Source organism: Pagrus pagrus (genome assembly GCF_965226575.1).
Source record: "Pagrus pagrus genome assembly, chromosome: 1".
Lineage (NCBI taxonomy): Eukaryota > Metazoa > Chordata > Actinopteri > Spariformes > Sparidae > Pagrus > Pagrus pagrus.
Genome location: NC_140185.1, coordinates 16811582 through 16828766, shown reverse-complemented (window position 1 = coordinate 16828766; position 17185 = coordinate 16811582). Strand labels below are relative to the sequence as shown.

The 17185-nt window shown below is 42.4% G+C and overlaps 1 protein-coding gene across 1 annotated transcript; it reads right to left on the bottom strand.

Annotated features, from left to right (window-relative positions):
• Positions 1 to 7570: 7570 nt before the first annotated feature.
• On the bottom strand, positions 7571 to 15148 carry ildr1a (immunoglobulin-like domain containing receptor 1a). The gene is made up of 9 exons (XM_084354854.1): positions 14957 to 15148; positions 14100 to 14270; positions 12835 to 12984; positions 12252 to 12371; positions 11901 to 12047; positions 11050 to 11172; positions 10733 to 10908; positions 8939 to 9550; positions 7571 to 8780 (listed from the first exon to the last, which is right to left on the bottom strand). The coding sequence occupies exons 1-9, from the start codon at positions 15015 to 15017 to the stop codon at positions 8742 to 8744; spliced, it is 1599 nt and encodes a 532-aa protein (XP_084210980.1). The 5' UTR covers positions 15018 to 15148; the 3' UTR covers positions 7571 to 8741.
• Positions 15149 to 17185: the final 2037 nt, after the last annotated feature.

Below are 17185 nucleotides of genomic sequence, written 5' to 3'. Positions count from 1 at the left end.
TTCATGCTCTTACTATACTGTCTTTTTGTCCTTTTTCCAAAATAATGTACTCAAAGCACATCTGAAGAAAGTGCAACACTTGGGTACTTGTGGGTATCAGTGTAACCGGTTACACCATCTGACTTTTATTACATTCCTTTTGGTTAGAGGCTGATTTTGTCAAATATCAGTAGTTTATAATGCTGATTAAAGATGTAATATGAACTAACTTACTATGTGGAACTATTTTCAAGTGTTAAGTGTTATATTTCTTATGAAGAAGTGGTGATTTACCCACAACTGTATTATCAAAGCTCTGGGACGTTAGGATAAAATTAATATATAATATATATTTGTATTCCATTCACTTGCAATTTTAAGCAACATATAGTGCAATATATGTAAGTTCATAATGTAGCAGAATGACGTGGGTGAACAGTGACAATGTTGAACATGAAAAGCAGCTTTAAAAAGACTTAAAACTCTAATAATATGAGAACTGTGAGAACCTTAAAACAGAAAAATACGACTTCTTCCCTGAGACCAGGAGAGATTCACCTGCCCTCAGGCAACTTCTGCCCTGAGACCAGGAGAGATTCACCTGCCCTCAGACAACTTCTGCCCTGAGACCAGGAGAGATTCACCTGCCCTCAGGCAATTTCTGCCCTGGGACCAGAAGAGACAGTTGACTCCCTTTTGTCCAACTACGTTGCCTTAAAACAGAAAAATACAACTTCTGCCCTGAGACCAGGAGAGATTCACCTGCCCTCAGGCAACTTCTGCCCTGAGACCAGAGGAGACAGTTGACTCCCTTTTGTCCAACTACGTTGCCCTGAGAACAGAAAAATACGACTTCTGCCCTGAGACCAGGAGAGATTCACCTGGCCTCAGACAACTTCTGCCCTGAGACCAAGAGACATTCACCTGCCCTCAGACAACTTCTGCTCTGGGACCAGATGAGACTAAACAGCCATGAGTAAAATCCTACAAAACAACTTCTGCCCTGAGACCAGAGGAGACAGTTGACTCCCCTTTGTCCAACTACGTTGCCCTGAGAACAGAAAAATATGACTTCTGCCCTGAGACCAGGAGAGATTCACCTGCCCTCAGACAACTTCTACCCTGAGACCAGGAGAGATTCACCTGCCCTCAGATGAAATTGTGGGAAACAATGGTCTCTGCCCTGGGACCAGAAGAGACAGTTGACTCCCTTTTGTCCAACTACGTTGCCTTAAAACAGAAAAATACGACTTCTGCCCTGAGACCAGGAGAGAATCACCTGCCCTCAGACAACTTCTGCCCTGAGACCAGAGGAGACAGTTGACTCCCTTTTGTCCAACTATGTTGCCTTAAAACAGAAAAATACGACTTCTGCCCTGAGACCAGGAGGGATTCACCTGCCCTCAGACAACTTCTGCTCTGGGACCAGATGAGACTAAACAGCCATGAGGAAAATCCTACAAAACAACTTCTGCCCTGAAACCAGAAGAGACAGTTGACTTCCTTCTGTCCAACCACGTTGCCTTAATCACTGGGGACAGCGTGACCCCTGAGACATGGGATGTAGGTTTAATGTGAGGACAACAGGAGGGTTAAGAATTGAAATCATCGCCATTTCCTATTGGGTCAGAAAAACCCCCTGGTGTGGACAGAAATTTTTAATCACTGGGGACAGGGTGACCCCTGAGACATGGGATGTAGGTTTAATGTGAGGACAACAGTATGGTTAAAACAGAAAAATACGACTTCTGCTCTGAGACCAGGAGAGATTCACCTGCCCTCAGACAACTTCTGCCCTGAGACCAGAGGAGACAGTTGACTCCCTTTTGTCCAACTACGTTGCCCTGACAACAGAAAAATACGACTTCTGCCCTGAGACCAGGAGAGATTCACCTGCCCTCAGACAACTTCTGCCCTGGGACCAGAAGAGACAGTTGACTCCCTTTTGTCCAACTACGTTGCCTTAAAACAGAAAAATACAACTTCTGCTCTGAGACCAGGAGAGATTCACCTGCCCTCAGACAACTTCTGCTCTGGGACCAGATGAGACTAAACAGCCATGAGTAAAATCCTACAAAACAACGTCTGCCCTGAGACCAGAGGAGACAGTTGACTCCCTTTTGTCCAACTACGTCGCCCTGAGACAGAAAAATACGACTTCTGCCTTGAGACCAGGAGGGATTCACCTGGCCTCAGACAATGTCTGCCCTGAGACCAGGAGAGATTCACCTGCCCTCAGGCAATTTCTGCCCTGAGACCAGGTGAGACAGTTGACTCCCTTTTGTCCAACTATGTTGCCTTAAAACAGAAAAATACGACTTCTGCTCTGAGACCAGGAGGTATTCACCTGCCCTCAGACAACTTCTGCCCTGAGACCAGAGGAGACAGTTGACTCCCTTTTGTCCAACTACGTTGCCCTGAGAACAGAAAAATACAACTTCTGCTCTGAGACCAGGAGAGATTCACCTGCCCTCAGACAACTTCTGCCCTGAGACCAGGAGACATTCACCTGCCCTCAGACAACTTCTGCCCTGGGACCAGAAGAGACAGTTGACTCTCTTTTGTCCAACTACGTTGTCCTGAGAGCAGAAAAATATGACTTCTGCCCTGAGACCAGAAGAGACAGTTGACTCTCTTTTGTCCAACTACGTTGTCCTGAGAGCAGAAAAATATGACTTCTGCCCTGAGACCAGGAGAGATTCACCTGCCCTCAGACAACTTCTGCTCTGGGACCAGATGAGACTAAACAGCCATGAGTAAAATCCTACAAAACAACGTCTGCCCTGAGACCAGAGGAGACAGTTGACTCCCTTTTGTCCAACTACGTTGCCCTGAGAACAGAAAAATATGACTTCTGCCCTGAGACCAGGAGGTATTCACCTGCCCTCAGACAACTTCTGCCCTGGGACCAGAAGAGACAGTTGACTCTCTTTTGTCCAACTACGTTGCCTTAAAACAGAAAAATACGACTTCTGCTCTGAGACCAGGAGAGATTCACCTGGCCTCAGACAACTTCTGCCCTGAGACCAGGAGACATTCACCTGCCCTCCTACAACTTCTGCCCTGACATCAGGAGAGATTCACCTGCCCTCAGGCAATTTCTGCCCTGAGACCAGATGAGACAGTTGACTCCCTTTTGTCCAACTATGTTGCCTTAAAACAGAAAAATACGACTTCTGCTCTGAGACCAGGAGGTATTCACCTGCCCTCAGACAACTTCTGCCCTGGGACCAGAAGAGACAGTTGACTCCCTTTTGTCCAACTACGTTGCCTTAAAACAGAAAAATACAACTTCTACTCTGAGACCAGGAGAGATTGACCTGCCCTCAGACAACTTCTGCCCTGAGACCAGGAGACATTCACCTGCCCTCAGACAACTTCTGCCCTGGGACCAGAGGAGACAGTTGACTCCCCTTTGTCCAACTATGTTGCCTTAAAACAGAAAAATACGACTTCTGCTCTGAGACCAGGAGGTATTCACCTGCCCTCAGACAACTTCTGCCCTGGGACCAGAAGAGACAGTTGACTCCCTTTTGTCCAACTACGTTGCCTTAAAACAGAAAAATACGACTTCTGCCCTGAGACCAGGAGGTATTCACCTGCCCTCAGACAACTTCTGCCCTGAGACCAGAGGAGACAGTTGACTCCCTTTTGTCCAACTACGTTGTCCTGAGAGCAGAAAAATATGACTTCTGCCCTGAGACCAGGAGGGATTCACCTGCCCTCAGACAACCTCTGCCCTGGGACCAGAAGAGACAGTTGACTCCCTTTTGTCCAACTACGTTGCCTTAAAACAGAAAAATACAACTTCTACTCTGAGACCAGGAGAGATTGACCTGCCCTCAGACAACTTCTGCTCTGAGACCAGGAGACATTCACCTGCCCTCAGACAACTTCTGCCCTGGGACCAGAAGAGACAGTTGACTCCCTTTTATCCAACTACGTTGCCTTAAAACAGAAAAATACGACTTCTGCTCTGAGACCAGGAGGTATTCACCTGCCCTCAGACAACTTCTGCCCTGAGACCAGAGGAGACAGTTGACTCCCTTTTGTCCAACTACGTTGCCCTGAGAACAGAAAAATACGACTTCTGCCCTGAGACCAGGAGAGATTCACTTGGCCTCAGACAACTTCTGCCCTGAGACCAGGAGACATTCACCTGCCCTCAGACAACTTCTGCCCTGAGACCAGAGGAGACAGTTGACTCCCTTTTGTCCAACGACGTTGCCCTGAGAACAGAAAAATATGACTTCTGCCCTGAGACCAGGAGGTATTCACCTGCCCTCAGACAACTTCTGCCCTGGGACCAGAAGAGACAGTTGACTCTCTTTTGTCCAACTACGTTGCCTTAAAACAGAAAAATACGACTTCTGCTCTGAGACCAGGAGGTTTTCACCTGCCCTCAGACAACTTCTGCCCTGAGACCAGGAGACATTCACCTGCCCTCAGACAACTTCTGCCCTGGGACCAGAAGAGACAGTTGACTCCCTTTTATCCAACTACGTTGCCTTAAAACAGAAAAATACAACTTCTGCTCTGAGACCAGGAGAGATTCACCTGCCCTCCGACAACTTCTGCTCTGGGACCAGATGAGACAAAAACAGCCATGAATAAAATCCTACAAAACAACGTCTGCCCTGAGACCAGATGAGACAGTTGACTCCCTTTTGTCCAACTACGTTGCCCTGAGAACAGAAAAATACAACTTCTGCCCTGAGACCAGGAGAGATTCACTTGGCCTCAGACAACTTCTGCCCTGAGACCAGGAGACATTCACCTGCCCTCAGACAACTTCTGCCCTGAGACCAGATGAGACAGTTGACTCCCTTTTGTCCAACTACGTTGCCTTAAAACAGAAAAATACGACTTCTGCTCTGAGACCAGGAGAGATTCACCTGGCCTCAGACAACTTCTGCCCTGAGAGCAGGAGACATTCACCTGCCCTCAGACAACTTCTGCCCTGACATCAGGAGAGATTCACCTGCCCTCAGGCAATTTCTGCCCTGAGACCAGATGAGACAGTTGACCCCCTTTTGTCCAACTACGTTGCCTTAAAACAGAAAAATACGACTTCTGCTCTGAGACCAGGAGGTATTCACCTGCCCTCAGACAACTTCTGCCCTGAGACCAGAGGAGACAGTTGACTCCCTTTTGTCCAACTACGTTGCCCTGAGACAGAAAAATACGACTTCTGCCCTGAGACCAGGAGAGATTCACCTGCCCTCAGACAACGTCTGCCCTGAGACCAGGAGAGATTCACCTGGCCTCAGACAACTTCTGCCCTGAGAGCAGGAGACATTCACCTGCCCTCAGACAACTTCTGCCCTGACATCAGGAGAGATTCACCTGCCCTCAGGCAATTTCTGCCCTGAGACCAGATGAGACAGTTGACCCCCTTTTGTCCAACTACGTTGCCTTAAAACAGAAAAATACGACTTCTGCTCTGAGACCAGGAGGTATTCACCTGCCCTCAGACAACTTCTGCCCTGAGACCAGAGGAGACAGTTGACTCCCTTTTGTCCAACTACGTTGCCCTGAGACAGAAAAATACGACTTCTGCCCTGAGACCAGGAGAGATTCACCTGCCCTCAGACAACGTCTGCCCTGAGACCAGATGAGACAGTTTACTCCCTTTTGTCCAACTACGTTGCCTTAAAACAGAAAAATACAACTTCTGCTCTGAGACCAGGAGAGATTGACCTGCCCTCAGGCAACTTCTGCCCTGAGACCAGATGAGACAGTTGACTCCCCTTTGTCCAACTATGTTGCCTTAAAACAGAAAAATACGACTTCTGCTCTGAGACCAGGAGGTATTCACCTGCCCTCAGACAACTTCTGCCCCGAGACCAGAGGAGACAGTTGATTCCCTTTTGTCCAACTACGTTGCCCTGAGAACAGAAAAATACCACTTCTGCCCTGAGACCAGGAGAGATTGACCTGCCCTCATACGTAATTGTGGGAAACAATGGTCTCTGCCCTGAGACCAGAAGAGACAGTTGACTCCCTTTTTTCCAACTACGTTGCCTTAAAACAGAAAAATACGACTTCTGCCCTGAGACCAGTTTTTTCTTCATTGAAAATAATAAATAAAAGTTCAATTGACCTTGTTTACTGTCATGCTTGATTTTTTGTGCCAGTTTCTTCAACAAACAATGGCCTTTGACTGTAGAAGCAACATAGTCAGGTGGTGTAACTGGTTTGTGCCAATTGGTGTAAGAAATATTTTTCATAAAAATACTATAATATACAGGAAAATTCATGTGGAATAAGATGTAATCCTCTATTGCAGTGTATTAACATAATTTTTTAACAGTTTATACATAATTTGTCAAATATTATTTAGAAAACACAAAGTGTTTTTCAGCATTTGTCCTGCTCTATATTACAAAAACGCCTACAATTTTAATTTAAAAGAATCATAATAAAATCTATTTTCATGTGATATTTTAAAATTAAGTAACTGTTTTCATAAGTACACTTGCATACCCTCTAGGTGGAACGAAATATTTATTATTTCTCCTTTTGTTGTGGTTACACCAATTGATATTTTCAGGGACAATCAGTCTTACCTTTCGTAAAAAAAAAAAAAAAGCTCAAATGCTATTTCAAATGACATGAAACCAACATAAATACAAAATATACATTTTAGCAAACCTGATGCAAGCTTTTAAAACAATTTTTTAAAACATTTTTGAATAGCTCATAATGCAAACCCTTACACTTTGAAGTACAATTCAATGAATGCATCCACCATGTAAGAAGAGTGAAATGATTTACCATGTTTGAATTGATTCCACTTCTTAGCAGTTAAACTGTATTGGCATGTAATTAATACAATTGTATTGCATTTAATCATCCACACTTTTTTTATGTGAATGCCTCTATACATATATAAATCAAACATTTGACTTGTTTAACAATTTAAGGGGTATTCCACCAATTTAATGCACTTCCAAAGAGTGGAGGGACTTGCAAAGGACAGATTTAAAATGAACGGTCAAATTCAAATCAACCTGATTTTTAGTTAATAGTTGCCTATGGGTTAAATATCCCATTGTCTGGGCTCCTTCATGATGGTAGAAGGACTGCTTTTTCGACAGACCGAAGGGCTCTCACCCCTTTGTCTGGACTCCTTCACGGTGGGAGAAGGGCTGGTGTTGCCTCCAGGAGACAAAGGGCTCTCACCTCTTCGTTCATCTCCTGAAGACCGAGGACTTTGAAAGGAATTTACTCCAGAAATTGAAGTAAACATTCTCAGTGATATGCTTCTTAAAAAGACGCTGTTGAACTGCAGACACAAACACGCAGCAGACATTAAATCAAATTTTAATGAATTAACATTGTTGGGTTAACATTGTCAAAATAACACACACAGTGGGGATAAAAATGGAGAAAAAAGCCTTTCTTGACTAAAAAACAACTACTTAACTGTTTAACATTCTCGGCTTATAGCTTCAGAAAATACTACAAACCTGTCTTCGTTCTGACTGTGCCATGTTGATATTCTCTGTGTTGTTACCTTTGTCATGCAGCTACCAACACAAGATAAAACTGTTATCAAAGTTCAAATGGTAATAAGGACAATAAACAGTTTTGTTATACCCAAAGGTAAAACATTTATTATCAATATTCTCCATAAAGACAAACCGACTGTACAGAGTAAAAACAAAAACAAATGAAAAAATGCTTTTAAAACATCAATGGAACATCCAGCAAGTCTTTAAATCCATGTGGATGTGATTTTTATTCCACTGTTAACTTCTGAAATTAACCATGATACAAGAAAGACAGGAAGAAAAGAAACCAGGTAAGTTTCCAGAAATGTACACTGAAAAAAAAAGAACCCAACAACCATCGTGCTGACAAACATCGTTTCAAAAGAAAAAACAACTGTTTTTGGACCGGTAACATTTATTTCCTCTGTCAACACCATTCAACTAACTTATTTACACACTGTGTTTACAGTTATTTAAAAGCACTTAGTGTAAATACTTCAAAATGTACAAAAAGTTTTAAACCACTTGAACAGAGGCTGATGTTAATGCTAATAAACACCTTTTCCTTCAAACCATTACTGAAACAATACATTATAGTCACTTCAACTTATCCAGGAGACATTAAAAAATAACTATTTACAAAAATTATAAAAAGCTACAAACTTATTTAAGCATTCACAAGAGTCTATTCATATTTATATGGGTTTTAAAAGTACATGGGAAATTTTTACTTGTTAATTAACTGGCCCTGAGAGTCATTTCTTCTGCACTTAATGTTTATTTTTTATGGCTTAACAAAAAGTAGGAATTATCTGTGTTACTGCATGACAAATAAAGTGTTTTAAAAGGAGAAACTTCACTTCTAAAAAGAGACAAGAATAATCTAACAGGAAGCTTTTAGTCCAAAGCTCCTCTGAATATTTTCATTACACCGGTGAACCAGCAGAGGGGAATATTATCCCAAAAATCTGTTTAGTAGTCACAGTAAAAATTTGCTGTTTTCCTTAAGCAATATCAGAAAAAAAAATATTTATAGGCTACCAAATAGGTCACTTGTGAATCTCTCGATCTCACATTTTATAAATCCTTCTGCCGGCTTTTCACTTCTGAACAAAGGTAATAAAAAAGTTGGCTCTTGACTATTTAAATACATAAAGATTGTGTCATTTAAAAGTTTACCAAAAGCCAGCCAACAAGGCTCCCAGTTCTAGTGAGGTGTGCATGTTCTCTGAAACAGAGGTCGCGGGCGTTTCACAGCTGGAGGGCTCAGATGACGATGCTGGTGCCACTGCGAGAACTCTTGTCCTGAGAGAGACACACTAACTTTAGATTCACTTCACTAGGAATCAGTTTGACTCAGACTGTCTGTTATAATTACTGTTATTTGAGTGCGTGTGCATTTGTCTTGATGTAAGTGCGTTGCATGAATGTATGTCTATCAACTAAAGCAGCGTGTTTCTTACGGAGTAGCGTTCATTCCTCCGTGCACCTGGTTTGTGTCCAGGCTCGTACTCGCTGTAGGTGGGAGGTTTATCAGGCCACCCTCCACCTCCTCTCCTCCCTCCTTCTCCTCCTCTCCTGCTGCTGTCCTCATCGTCCGAGCTCCAGGACCCTCTTGAGCGTGAGTAGTTTCCTCTGGACCTGCTGTCAAACAGGTCATCCCTAGAACGGGAACGGGGGCGGTCCATGCCTCCTCGTTCCCCATTGCGACTCAGCCCGTCCAGTAAATCCTGGCTGTGGCTCCTGGGAATACCTCTAGACCTTGGTGGTGACGGGTAACGCCTGCCCGCTGGTCCTCGTTCATCACGGCGGCCGAAGCCACTGCGGCTGCTCTCGCTGGAGCTCGGGGGGCGAGTTTTGGGTGCAGGTGGTGGGATTCTGCCCTGTTCTCTTATCGGTGGAAGTGTGATGACACGACGCTCCATCGGGCCATCATCAAGGGCAGAGATCATGCTGGGAGGGCCGGGGGCAAATGGGACGTTGGTGGTCATGTGCTGTGGAGGAGGTGGGATCTGCTGCATGTGGTGGGATGGAGGTGGGATCTGCTGCATGTGGAGGGATGGAGGTGGCTGAGACTGATGGGAAGAAGAAAATAGATGGACATAAATCATAAATACAAATGACAACCACCAATTGCACATTTCAGTGAAATTTACAGGTATAGTATAAACTGTGTTGGCAGTTATAACATAAGCAATGCTGCAGTTTAACCTTTTGTACCAACAGGAAATGACTCAGTCAGTGCCCTGACAGATGTGGATCAAAATAATCAGAAAGTAACACAAAAAGCTAAATTCTTCTCTAAAGATTGTATCCTTTTGCTGTTCAGTGGTTTAGAAGTGTTGCTTTGCTAATGAAATGAAACATTATTGGCCTGTATGCTCCATCATAACTGCTTGTCCGATGGTCGAATAGCTTTGGTGACCTCTCTCTGTGACGGATGACTTTTAACTCTGCCTTCGACTGTGGCTCTCCAGAATGACTATTAACTCTGATGATGACAATGAACAACACGCCTTACAAACTAGTTCTGATTGAGGATAAACCAACCCTAACCCTACCATGACCTCTATGAGACACCCAAAGTCTCATTTCATCCACTGCCATGATAATAATGTTAACTTAAAATCACATTGATTAAGATTGCACCTTCTGCACTCTGTGTTGACTTTTTTTTTGCAAAAGCAAAAGCTTTGAAAATAAGTTTGGTAGTTTGTGCAATTGCAAAACTGCAGAAAAAAATTTGATTTTTTTAAAGATATATTGAGTGACATTTCTGCATTAACATGTCTAAAAACAACTAGACCTTTGTTTTATTTTGCTGAGTTGTGCACATTCTCCAAAATGTTTCTAACAATGTTCAGAAATCCATTATTCTGCTCAAGGTAACGGTGTGTTTCATTTGGTCGCGTGTCTCTAGAGCTGCTGGTAGAGGTCTGTGAACGTTCCTGCCTGAGTTACATAGATACATTTTCATCAGCAAAGATGGTTGTTAAACAATGAAGACAACTCCCATGATCCTATGCTACTTACATCTTCTGTTTTGTTTTGACTGAGAGATGACTGTAGCGGCAGGAATTACATACTGTGCATTAAACATACTAATTTTAATCAAAATAAAATAACTGATAATGTGATCGCCTCCCTGGAACTGATACTAAAATACCAAGCTATAGTAATCAGGAATGGTCGTAGAAAGGGTTTACATACATGATACATATCAGATTTGAGATATGAGAACATCTGTGGTTACGTACCTGTAGCAGAGGACTGTTCATGTCCATCCCTCTCACCTGGCCCTCCAGGTAATCAAGCATGTGATTGGTGTTGGCAGGCGTGTGGTTGCCACTGGGAGGGGGCATGCTGTAAGCTGAAGACTGAGGAGGAGGGAGGGGCATGGGCTTCATGGGGAAGCTCTTGCCTGAAACAGATCCTGGAGAGACAAAGACGTTCACAAAATAAAGTTACCTGATACAATGAATACCCACCTTCAGGCTGAAGGTGTTAAAGCCACAGTGTGCTCATTATCTGACTTACTGTGTAACATGATGTGTGTGTGTGTGTGTTTGTGTACCTGCATAGAGCAGCGGGTTCATCTGGGAGGAGGGATGGCTCATTGGTGCATAAACCGGCTGTCCTCCTAACCAGGGGGCCATGGCCCTCTGAGCCTCCTTCATCATACGGTGCTGCATCACCGCTGAAAGATGAGGAAGCACAATATTCTTATTTAATAATACAGGAAGGTTTTCTCTTAGTATTCATGCTACAGAAAGACATCTGCAATGTGAAGCTATGAGCCTTCAGCCAATCTAAAGTTACAGTGTTTTTTGTGTAATATTGTTTCCTTGCTGAGCTCCAGTGGAGGATAAGCAACACAAAGAGTGAATACTGTACTCAAAACACATCTGATTTGACTAATACAGACTCACGAAGCCTTCTGCTAAACTTAAAAATGCAATTTTACACAAAACAAGGAATGTAGATTTTAAATCACCCATCGTATTCACATAAATTGTGATGTTTTCAGGGTCAGTATGGACAGGAGGAATGCTAACAACGATAAATAATTCTCGTAATGTACACATTGTCGTGTCAGTATTGTTTTGAGATGGACTTGATAAAAGTTGAACTTATCCCTTAAATGCAAACAACCAAATTCAGAATATGTGTTTTTACTTTCCTTCCCTGCTACAAGAGGTTTTCTGTCAAGGGAGTTTCTTTTTTTTTTTTACTAATTGAGAGGATTTTAGGCCAAATAAATACAATTGACTTGACACGACAGAATGTGTTGACGTGGCGTTTATTGCCACCTACTGGCCAGGCCAGTGTGAACAGAATTTTTTTTTTTAAACCAGGAAACAAAAATATCTGTTTAGAAAAATCCCCATTTGTGTGTGGACCAGTGAAGAGTTTTCCTAATGGTACCTTTTTCAGGACAGCAGCATTGCTGTGGGCAGCAGGGACAGCGAACATAGCAGCAGCATCTCTGAGGGCAGCACTGGCAGCAGCAGATACCGAAGAGGATGATGAGGAGGAGGGCTCCGATGACGATGAACAACACCGTTAACCAATCTGAGAGAGCAAGGAAGAGACACCATTACTGTCTGTGTGCTCAAAGAAATGGAGCGACAGAAATAGATGGGTATTTCCGTTACTGATTTTTGTTATAGCTCCCAACAGCAAACCACAAAGCCACACATATTCGAGGCACTATTCAGGGCTACCATAAAATCAGTGAGTGGATCTTTGACCATGTTTTTTCTTCTCGTTTCTTACGGTAAACGATGAGTTTGACTTCTTTGTCAGAGTCTCCAGAGGTGTCTCCAGCAGCATCGACCGCGCAGAAGTACACCCCGTTGTCCCACCACATCACCTCGTTGATCACCAGGTCTGCCTCTGTACAAACACACACACTTCCAGTTAAACAGTGGCAGAGTAAACTCTAAAGCACTTTTTAAACAATCCAAGTATCTCCTTGTACTGTGATAAAGCAACACATCGGTTAGGTAGCAACTAGCAATTATTTTTTTATTAATATGTGGATCATTTTCTCAATTATTAATTCATTGTTTGGTCTACAAAATGTGTCCAAAACTGACATTTAAAAAAAAAATTACTGACTAACATTCAAAAAGACAAAAACATGTTCACTAAACTAAAATAGAAGACTAAGAAAACTACAAAATATGGCAAATAAGTAGCCACAACTAGTGACTTTTTTTTTCTTTTGGCATCACAAATTACTTAAATTATTAATCAATTATCCAAATTGTTACAGATTAATCTTCTGTCAATCAATTAATCAGCTTTTCATTTCAGCTCTATTGTGCAGTATGAACAGGTAAAAGTGAAAACTCACTATTCTGGATGGTGATCCTGCGCTCACGGTAATCTGCTCCCAGTGTCGGCTCGTTGCTTCCTCTCTTCTGGATCACCGTGCGCACCGTCCGCTGACGATCTGGACAGTCATTGGCTGGGTCCTGTCCCAGCTGTAGTGCAGACTGGTACGCTGCAAAACCAGAGGCAACACGCTTTCATTAAAACAATAAACGACAATCGTTCCTGTGATTGGCAACCACGCCATCCCCTTTGTTTTATACCTGTGTGCTTGGTAGGTATGATGAGCAGAGCATCTTTACTGTGAAGCATCACACAACGCTACAGCCGTTCAAGATGAGTATTGACTATTCAAATAGTGACACCAGGGAAAATTATGGAAATAAGTCCAGGACTTCTAAATCTGACAAAGTTGGAAATTTCCATTCGTAGACATTAAAGAATGAATACTACTGACTACAACTACCTACTTTAATGATTCTCTCACTTTTCCTCTACATGTATTTTTAAGTGAAATGCCAAATGTGAGCATGCAAACCAGGATGTGTTAGCATTTAACTAAAAGCACAAGCTTCACATAGTTGCTAGCATGACCACAGACTCTCAGTCTCATATAAATATATTAAAATATTGAAAAAATAAACCAAAATCCAGAGCGAGAGCCTTTATCAACCATTCAAAATCACATATAGCTTAGCATCAGCAAGTCCCCACATCATAATTAAAGGATTCAACAGATTTATTTCTCACATAAACAAGCATAATGAGGAGTGAAATGCAGTATTATGGCTGAAAAAATGAGAATGAGACAATATAGATTTAAAAAAATGATATAATTTGATTTGACATTTCTCATGGTGCGCTTATACTGTGTATATCCATATATATGGCAATAAAAGAGGTGAATGAAGAATAATCTTCATTTGTTGTCTGTGAGTGTTTTTTTTATGGGAATGTCGTTCTTTCAGATCAACCTGAGGCGTGCCTATGACTTGCGAGTTCCTTATTTTATCAGACGTTGTCATGTGAGTGTGGGACTTGACTTATAGCTACAGAGCTAGAAAGTCTGTTGACAAGGATGAATTCTCGATGCTGAAATCATTATTTATCATCAAACACCAAGTGTTTATGATCGGCAAGAAGATAGTTGGAGCCTACAGTTAATACATCATCTAATTACAGAAAGAAATCTAATATGCATATGAGGTTGAAAACATACTGGAAGTGTTTTTCTCTTTTACTCCACTATGCTTTCTTCTGATGTGGGGGGTATGTTGCTTACTGTACCTGTGGAGTAGTACTCCAGCACGGGGTCCTTGCAGAAGGACTTGAACCTCCAGGTGACCAGAACATCTTGGAGGTTTGCTGAGGTGGAGAAGTCACAGCGGAGGATCACCGAGGCAAACAGAGCTGTGCTGCGCTCCTGCTGGGGAACAATCACCTGAATACACACCGACACTGTGGAGGGACGGGAAGCGCATGTTTACTTCTGCAAGTGTGTAAGAATAAAGCCATGTGCCCAAAAGATGCTGGCAGCTCACAGAAACAGTGGCCTGTGTCATGTCAAAATGTGGAGGAGGAAAAGTGAGGTCAGAAGGAAACAATGTGTGTGTGCGGGGAAAGGGGTTGTTTCTCTCATTTCAAAGCGGCAGAACCAGAAAAACAGGTGACACAAAGACACAGGAAGTGGCTTACTGTGAAACTACCAAGCAAACATGGAACCTGGAATGAAACCTGTTGAGTCAAACTGCCTCTGAATGTGGACAGGTCACAATGACTCACTGAAATATGATGGAGGACGACAGAAATCTTAAAAAAAAACACAACTGGATCATCTGATACCAAGCTGCAAAGTACTCTAAATTAAGAAAGGACATTAATAATAAAATGGTGGGGAAAACTCTACAAAAGATGCCTTTATTGGCTTTGTCTCAGCGCATTTCAACCACACACAGGAGCCTCTGAGCAGGCCGCTGTAAACAAGATATCCATCTCTGCGTCAGATAAACAAAACGGTCATGTGACCGATACCTCCAGCTTGGCTAGTTTCCCTCGAACATTTCGACAAACTTTTAATTTAATAAACAGACAAACAAGATGTAATTTAAACCAACATGAGGTAAATGTACAGAAATAAAAATTACCTTGTAGTAGCGACAGCAGGAGGACTGCGGCGGATAGTCTCCGCATGGTGACACGAAACATAAGCTCCGACTAAAAAAGTGTGAAACAAAACTCCTCGACTGACGAACTTTGTTCTAACAGAGCTCAGATCCAGCTGTTCATCGTGCGGTCCTGTGCGTTAGTCTGAGCTGTGGGTATCTTCATTCCACACACCGCAGTCACCGTCTCATCTCTGGCCACACCCCGAAACAGGTGCATTCATCCCGGCCTGTGACGTAGCCAGGTGCACGGAAGTCCCCTCCCCCCCAAATCAGGAGTGGATGACTCAGGAAGGGCTGAGGCTAATTTAGCACCACATACATAAATAAATAAATAAACAAACGTGCTATTATGAGGATTTATACTTTTAAACAATCTCTGCTGCAGGCTGTTTAGGCCACATTCAAACTCTAGTACAATTATGACTCATGGACTTTATTTTTGCTTACAAATGTTGGCCGGTTAATTAAGATGAAAATGATTAGCAGATGATTTTAAGTCCTACAAAGCAGATTTCATTTTCCCAGTTCAAACTCACATTTAAAGGGGCACTATGTAGTTTTAGAGAAGAAATTTAAACTAATTTTTTTTATATTTACAATATTAATGAGGTAATAATACAAACTCAGAAATGTTCATTTTCCTTGAGTGAATAAACAAGCTGTTCTCTGAGGAAAATAAGGTCCCCAGAACACTGTTTGAAGCTAGAAAGGTGGCAGGGTCCGCCACATATAAACAAAGTAAAACAGCATGAAATTGTGTTGTCCTTTAAGGTCAGTTTTATTATTATTATTGGTTTATTCAGTCATGAAAACAAAGAGAGTTTGTTTAATTAGTTTGTTCAGGCATTAAAAAAATCAGTCAGTGAAGATCTTTCTCTTCATGAGAGGTGAAACGTCCTCAAGAAACTCCAGGTGCCTATGATACAGCACTGACCATGACCTGGATGACTGAGAACCTCCATCAACATCTTTCTCTTGTATTGTTCCTTGGTATTACTTTTAAATATAAATAATGAATCAGTATTATTTGGGTAGATCAACCTTTCAACTATAAAAAAATGAGTCAGCGTTTTCTTTAGGTTGAATCAACCATTAAAACTATAAATAATGAATCAGACAGTAGTATTTGGGTGATATCACCTAAAGTTGGGCTGATGAACGATGCCATCGTCCATCGCCGATGGCTGACAGCCGTGGACTGCTAATCCCTGACCATCGTAACATCGTGATTTAAAAGTGAATTTTATTTGGGTGGAATAAACCTTCAAAACTATAACAAAAAGTACTAAAGTAGGGTCCTGGAAATGCAGCATCCACTACTGCAGGAACGTAGTACTGGGGGTGTTTTCTTCATTCATCAACACTTAGATGTAACTCTGAAGTATAACCACTAGATGTCAACCTCAACGTGGTCTAAAACCAGAACTGGATCTGGATTATTCTGTGAATTATGTTAAATTCTCTTCAGTTACACTATAAAACCAAGCTGTTTAGTCCCTGGAGGAAAGACGCTTTTCAACATGTCCGCCCTCATAAACGTCTGGGCCCATCTGCATATGAATCACAGTACTCTACCAGTGAGTTGTGCTGAAGTACTTTCCGAGTCCTTCAAATTGTCAGACATTGTTTTCCCTCTGAGCACTGCACCCAGTCTGCACCTGCGGCACTTCAGAGCTTTTCTTTCCTGGAAGCTCTGCCAAGATCCACTTGTTCTCCCTTATATCCTGTCTGTCCTTCTGCTGAGGAACTGAGAGAACAAACACAACCTCACTCATTGTTCACTTGAGATGATTGCATGCAGATGAAGTTTAAATTGGCCTGAACACTTTGCCAGCTCATCTAAATCCACATACATACTGCAGCTACTGTATCTATGTGGAGTTATATAATTAAAACAACCATCACTTAAACATGCACACAGATCAGTGAAATAAATCTGATTTTATCAACAGAGACCAAACAACCCTCCAAATATCACCAGATTTTGATGAACTTTGATTGCTGATTGGGGCACAAAAGTACCTGGCATCACATTTCGCCGTCCATGTCGACCCAGTGAGGGGCGCACCAGCAGAAATACAAACAAACCTCTGGCATTGTGGTATACGGTGATGTCATATTTCCTTGATGATGCCTCCGTAAAGCTCAGGAGGGAGTTGCTCAACAACATTCCTGACATACTCTCAAACTGTGAGTGGTCACTGTCTG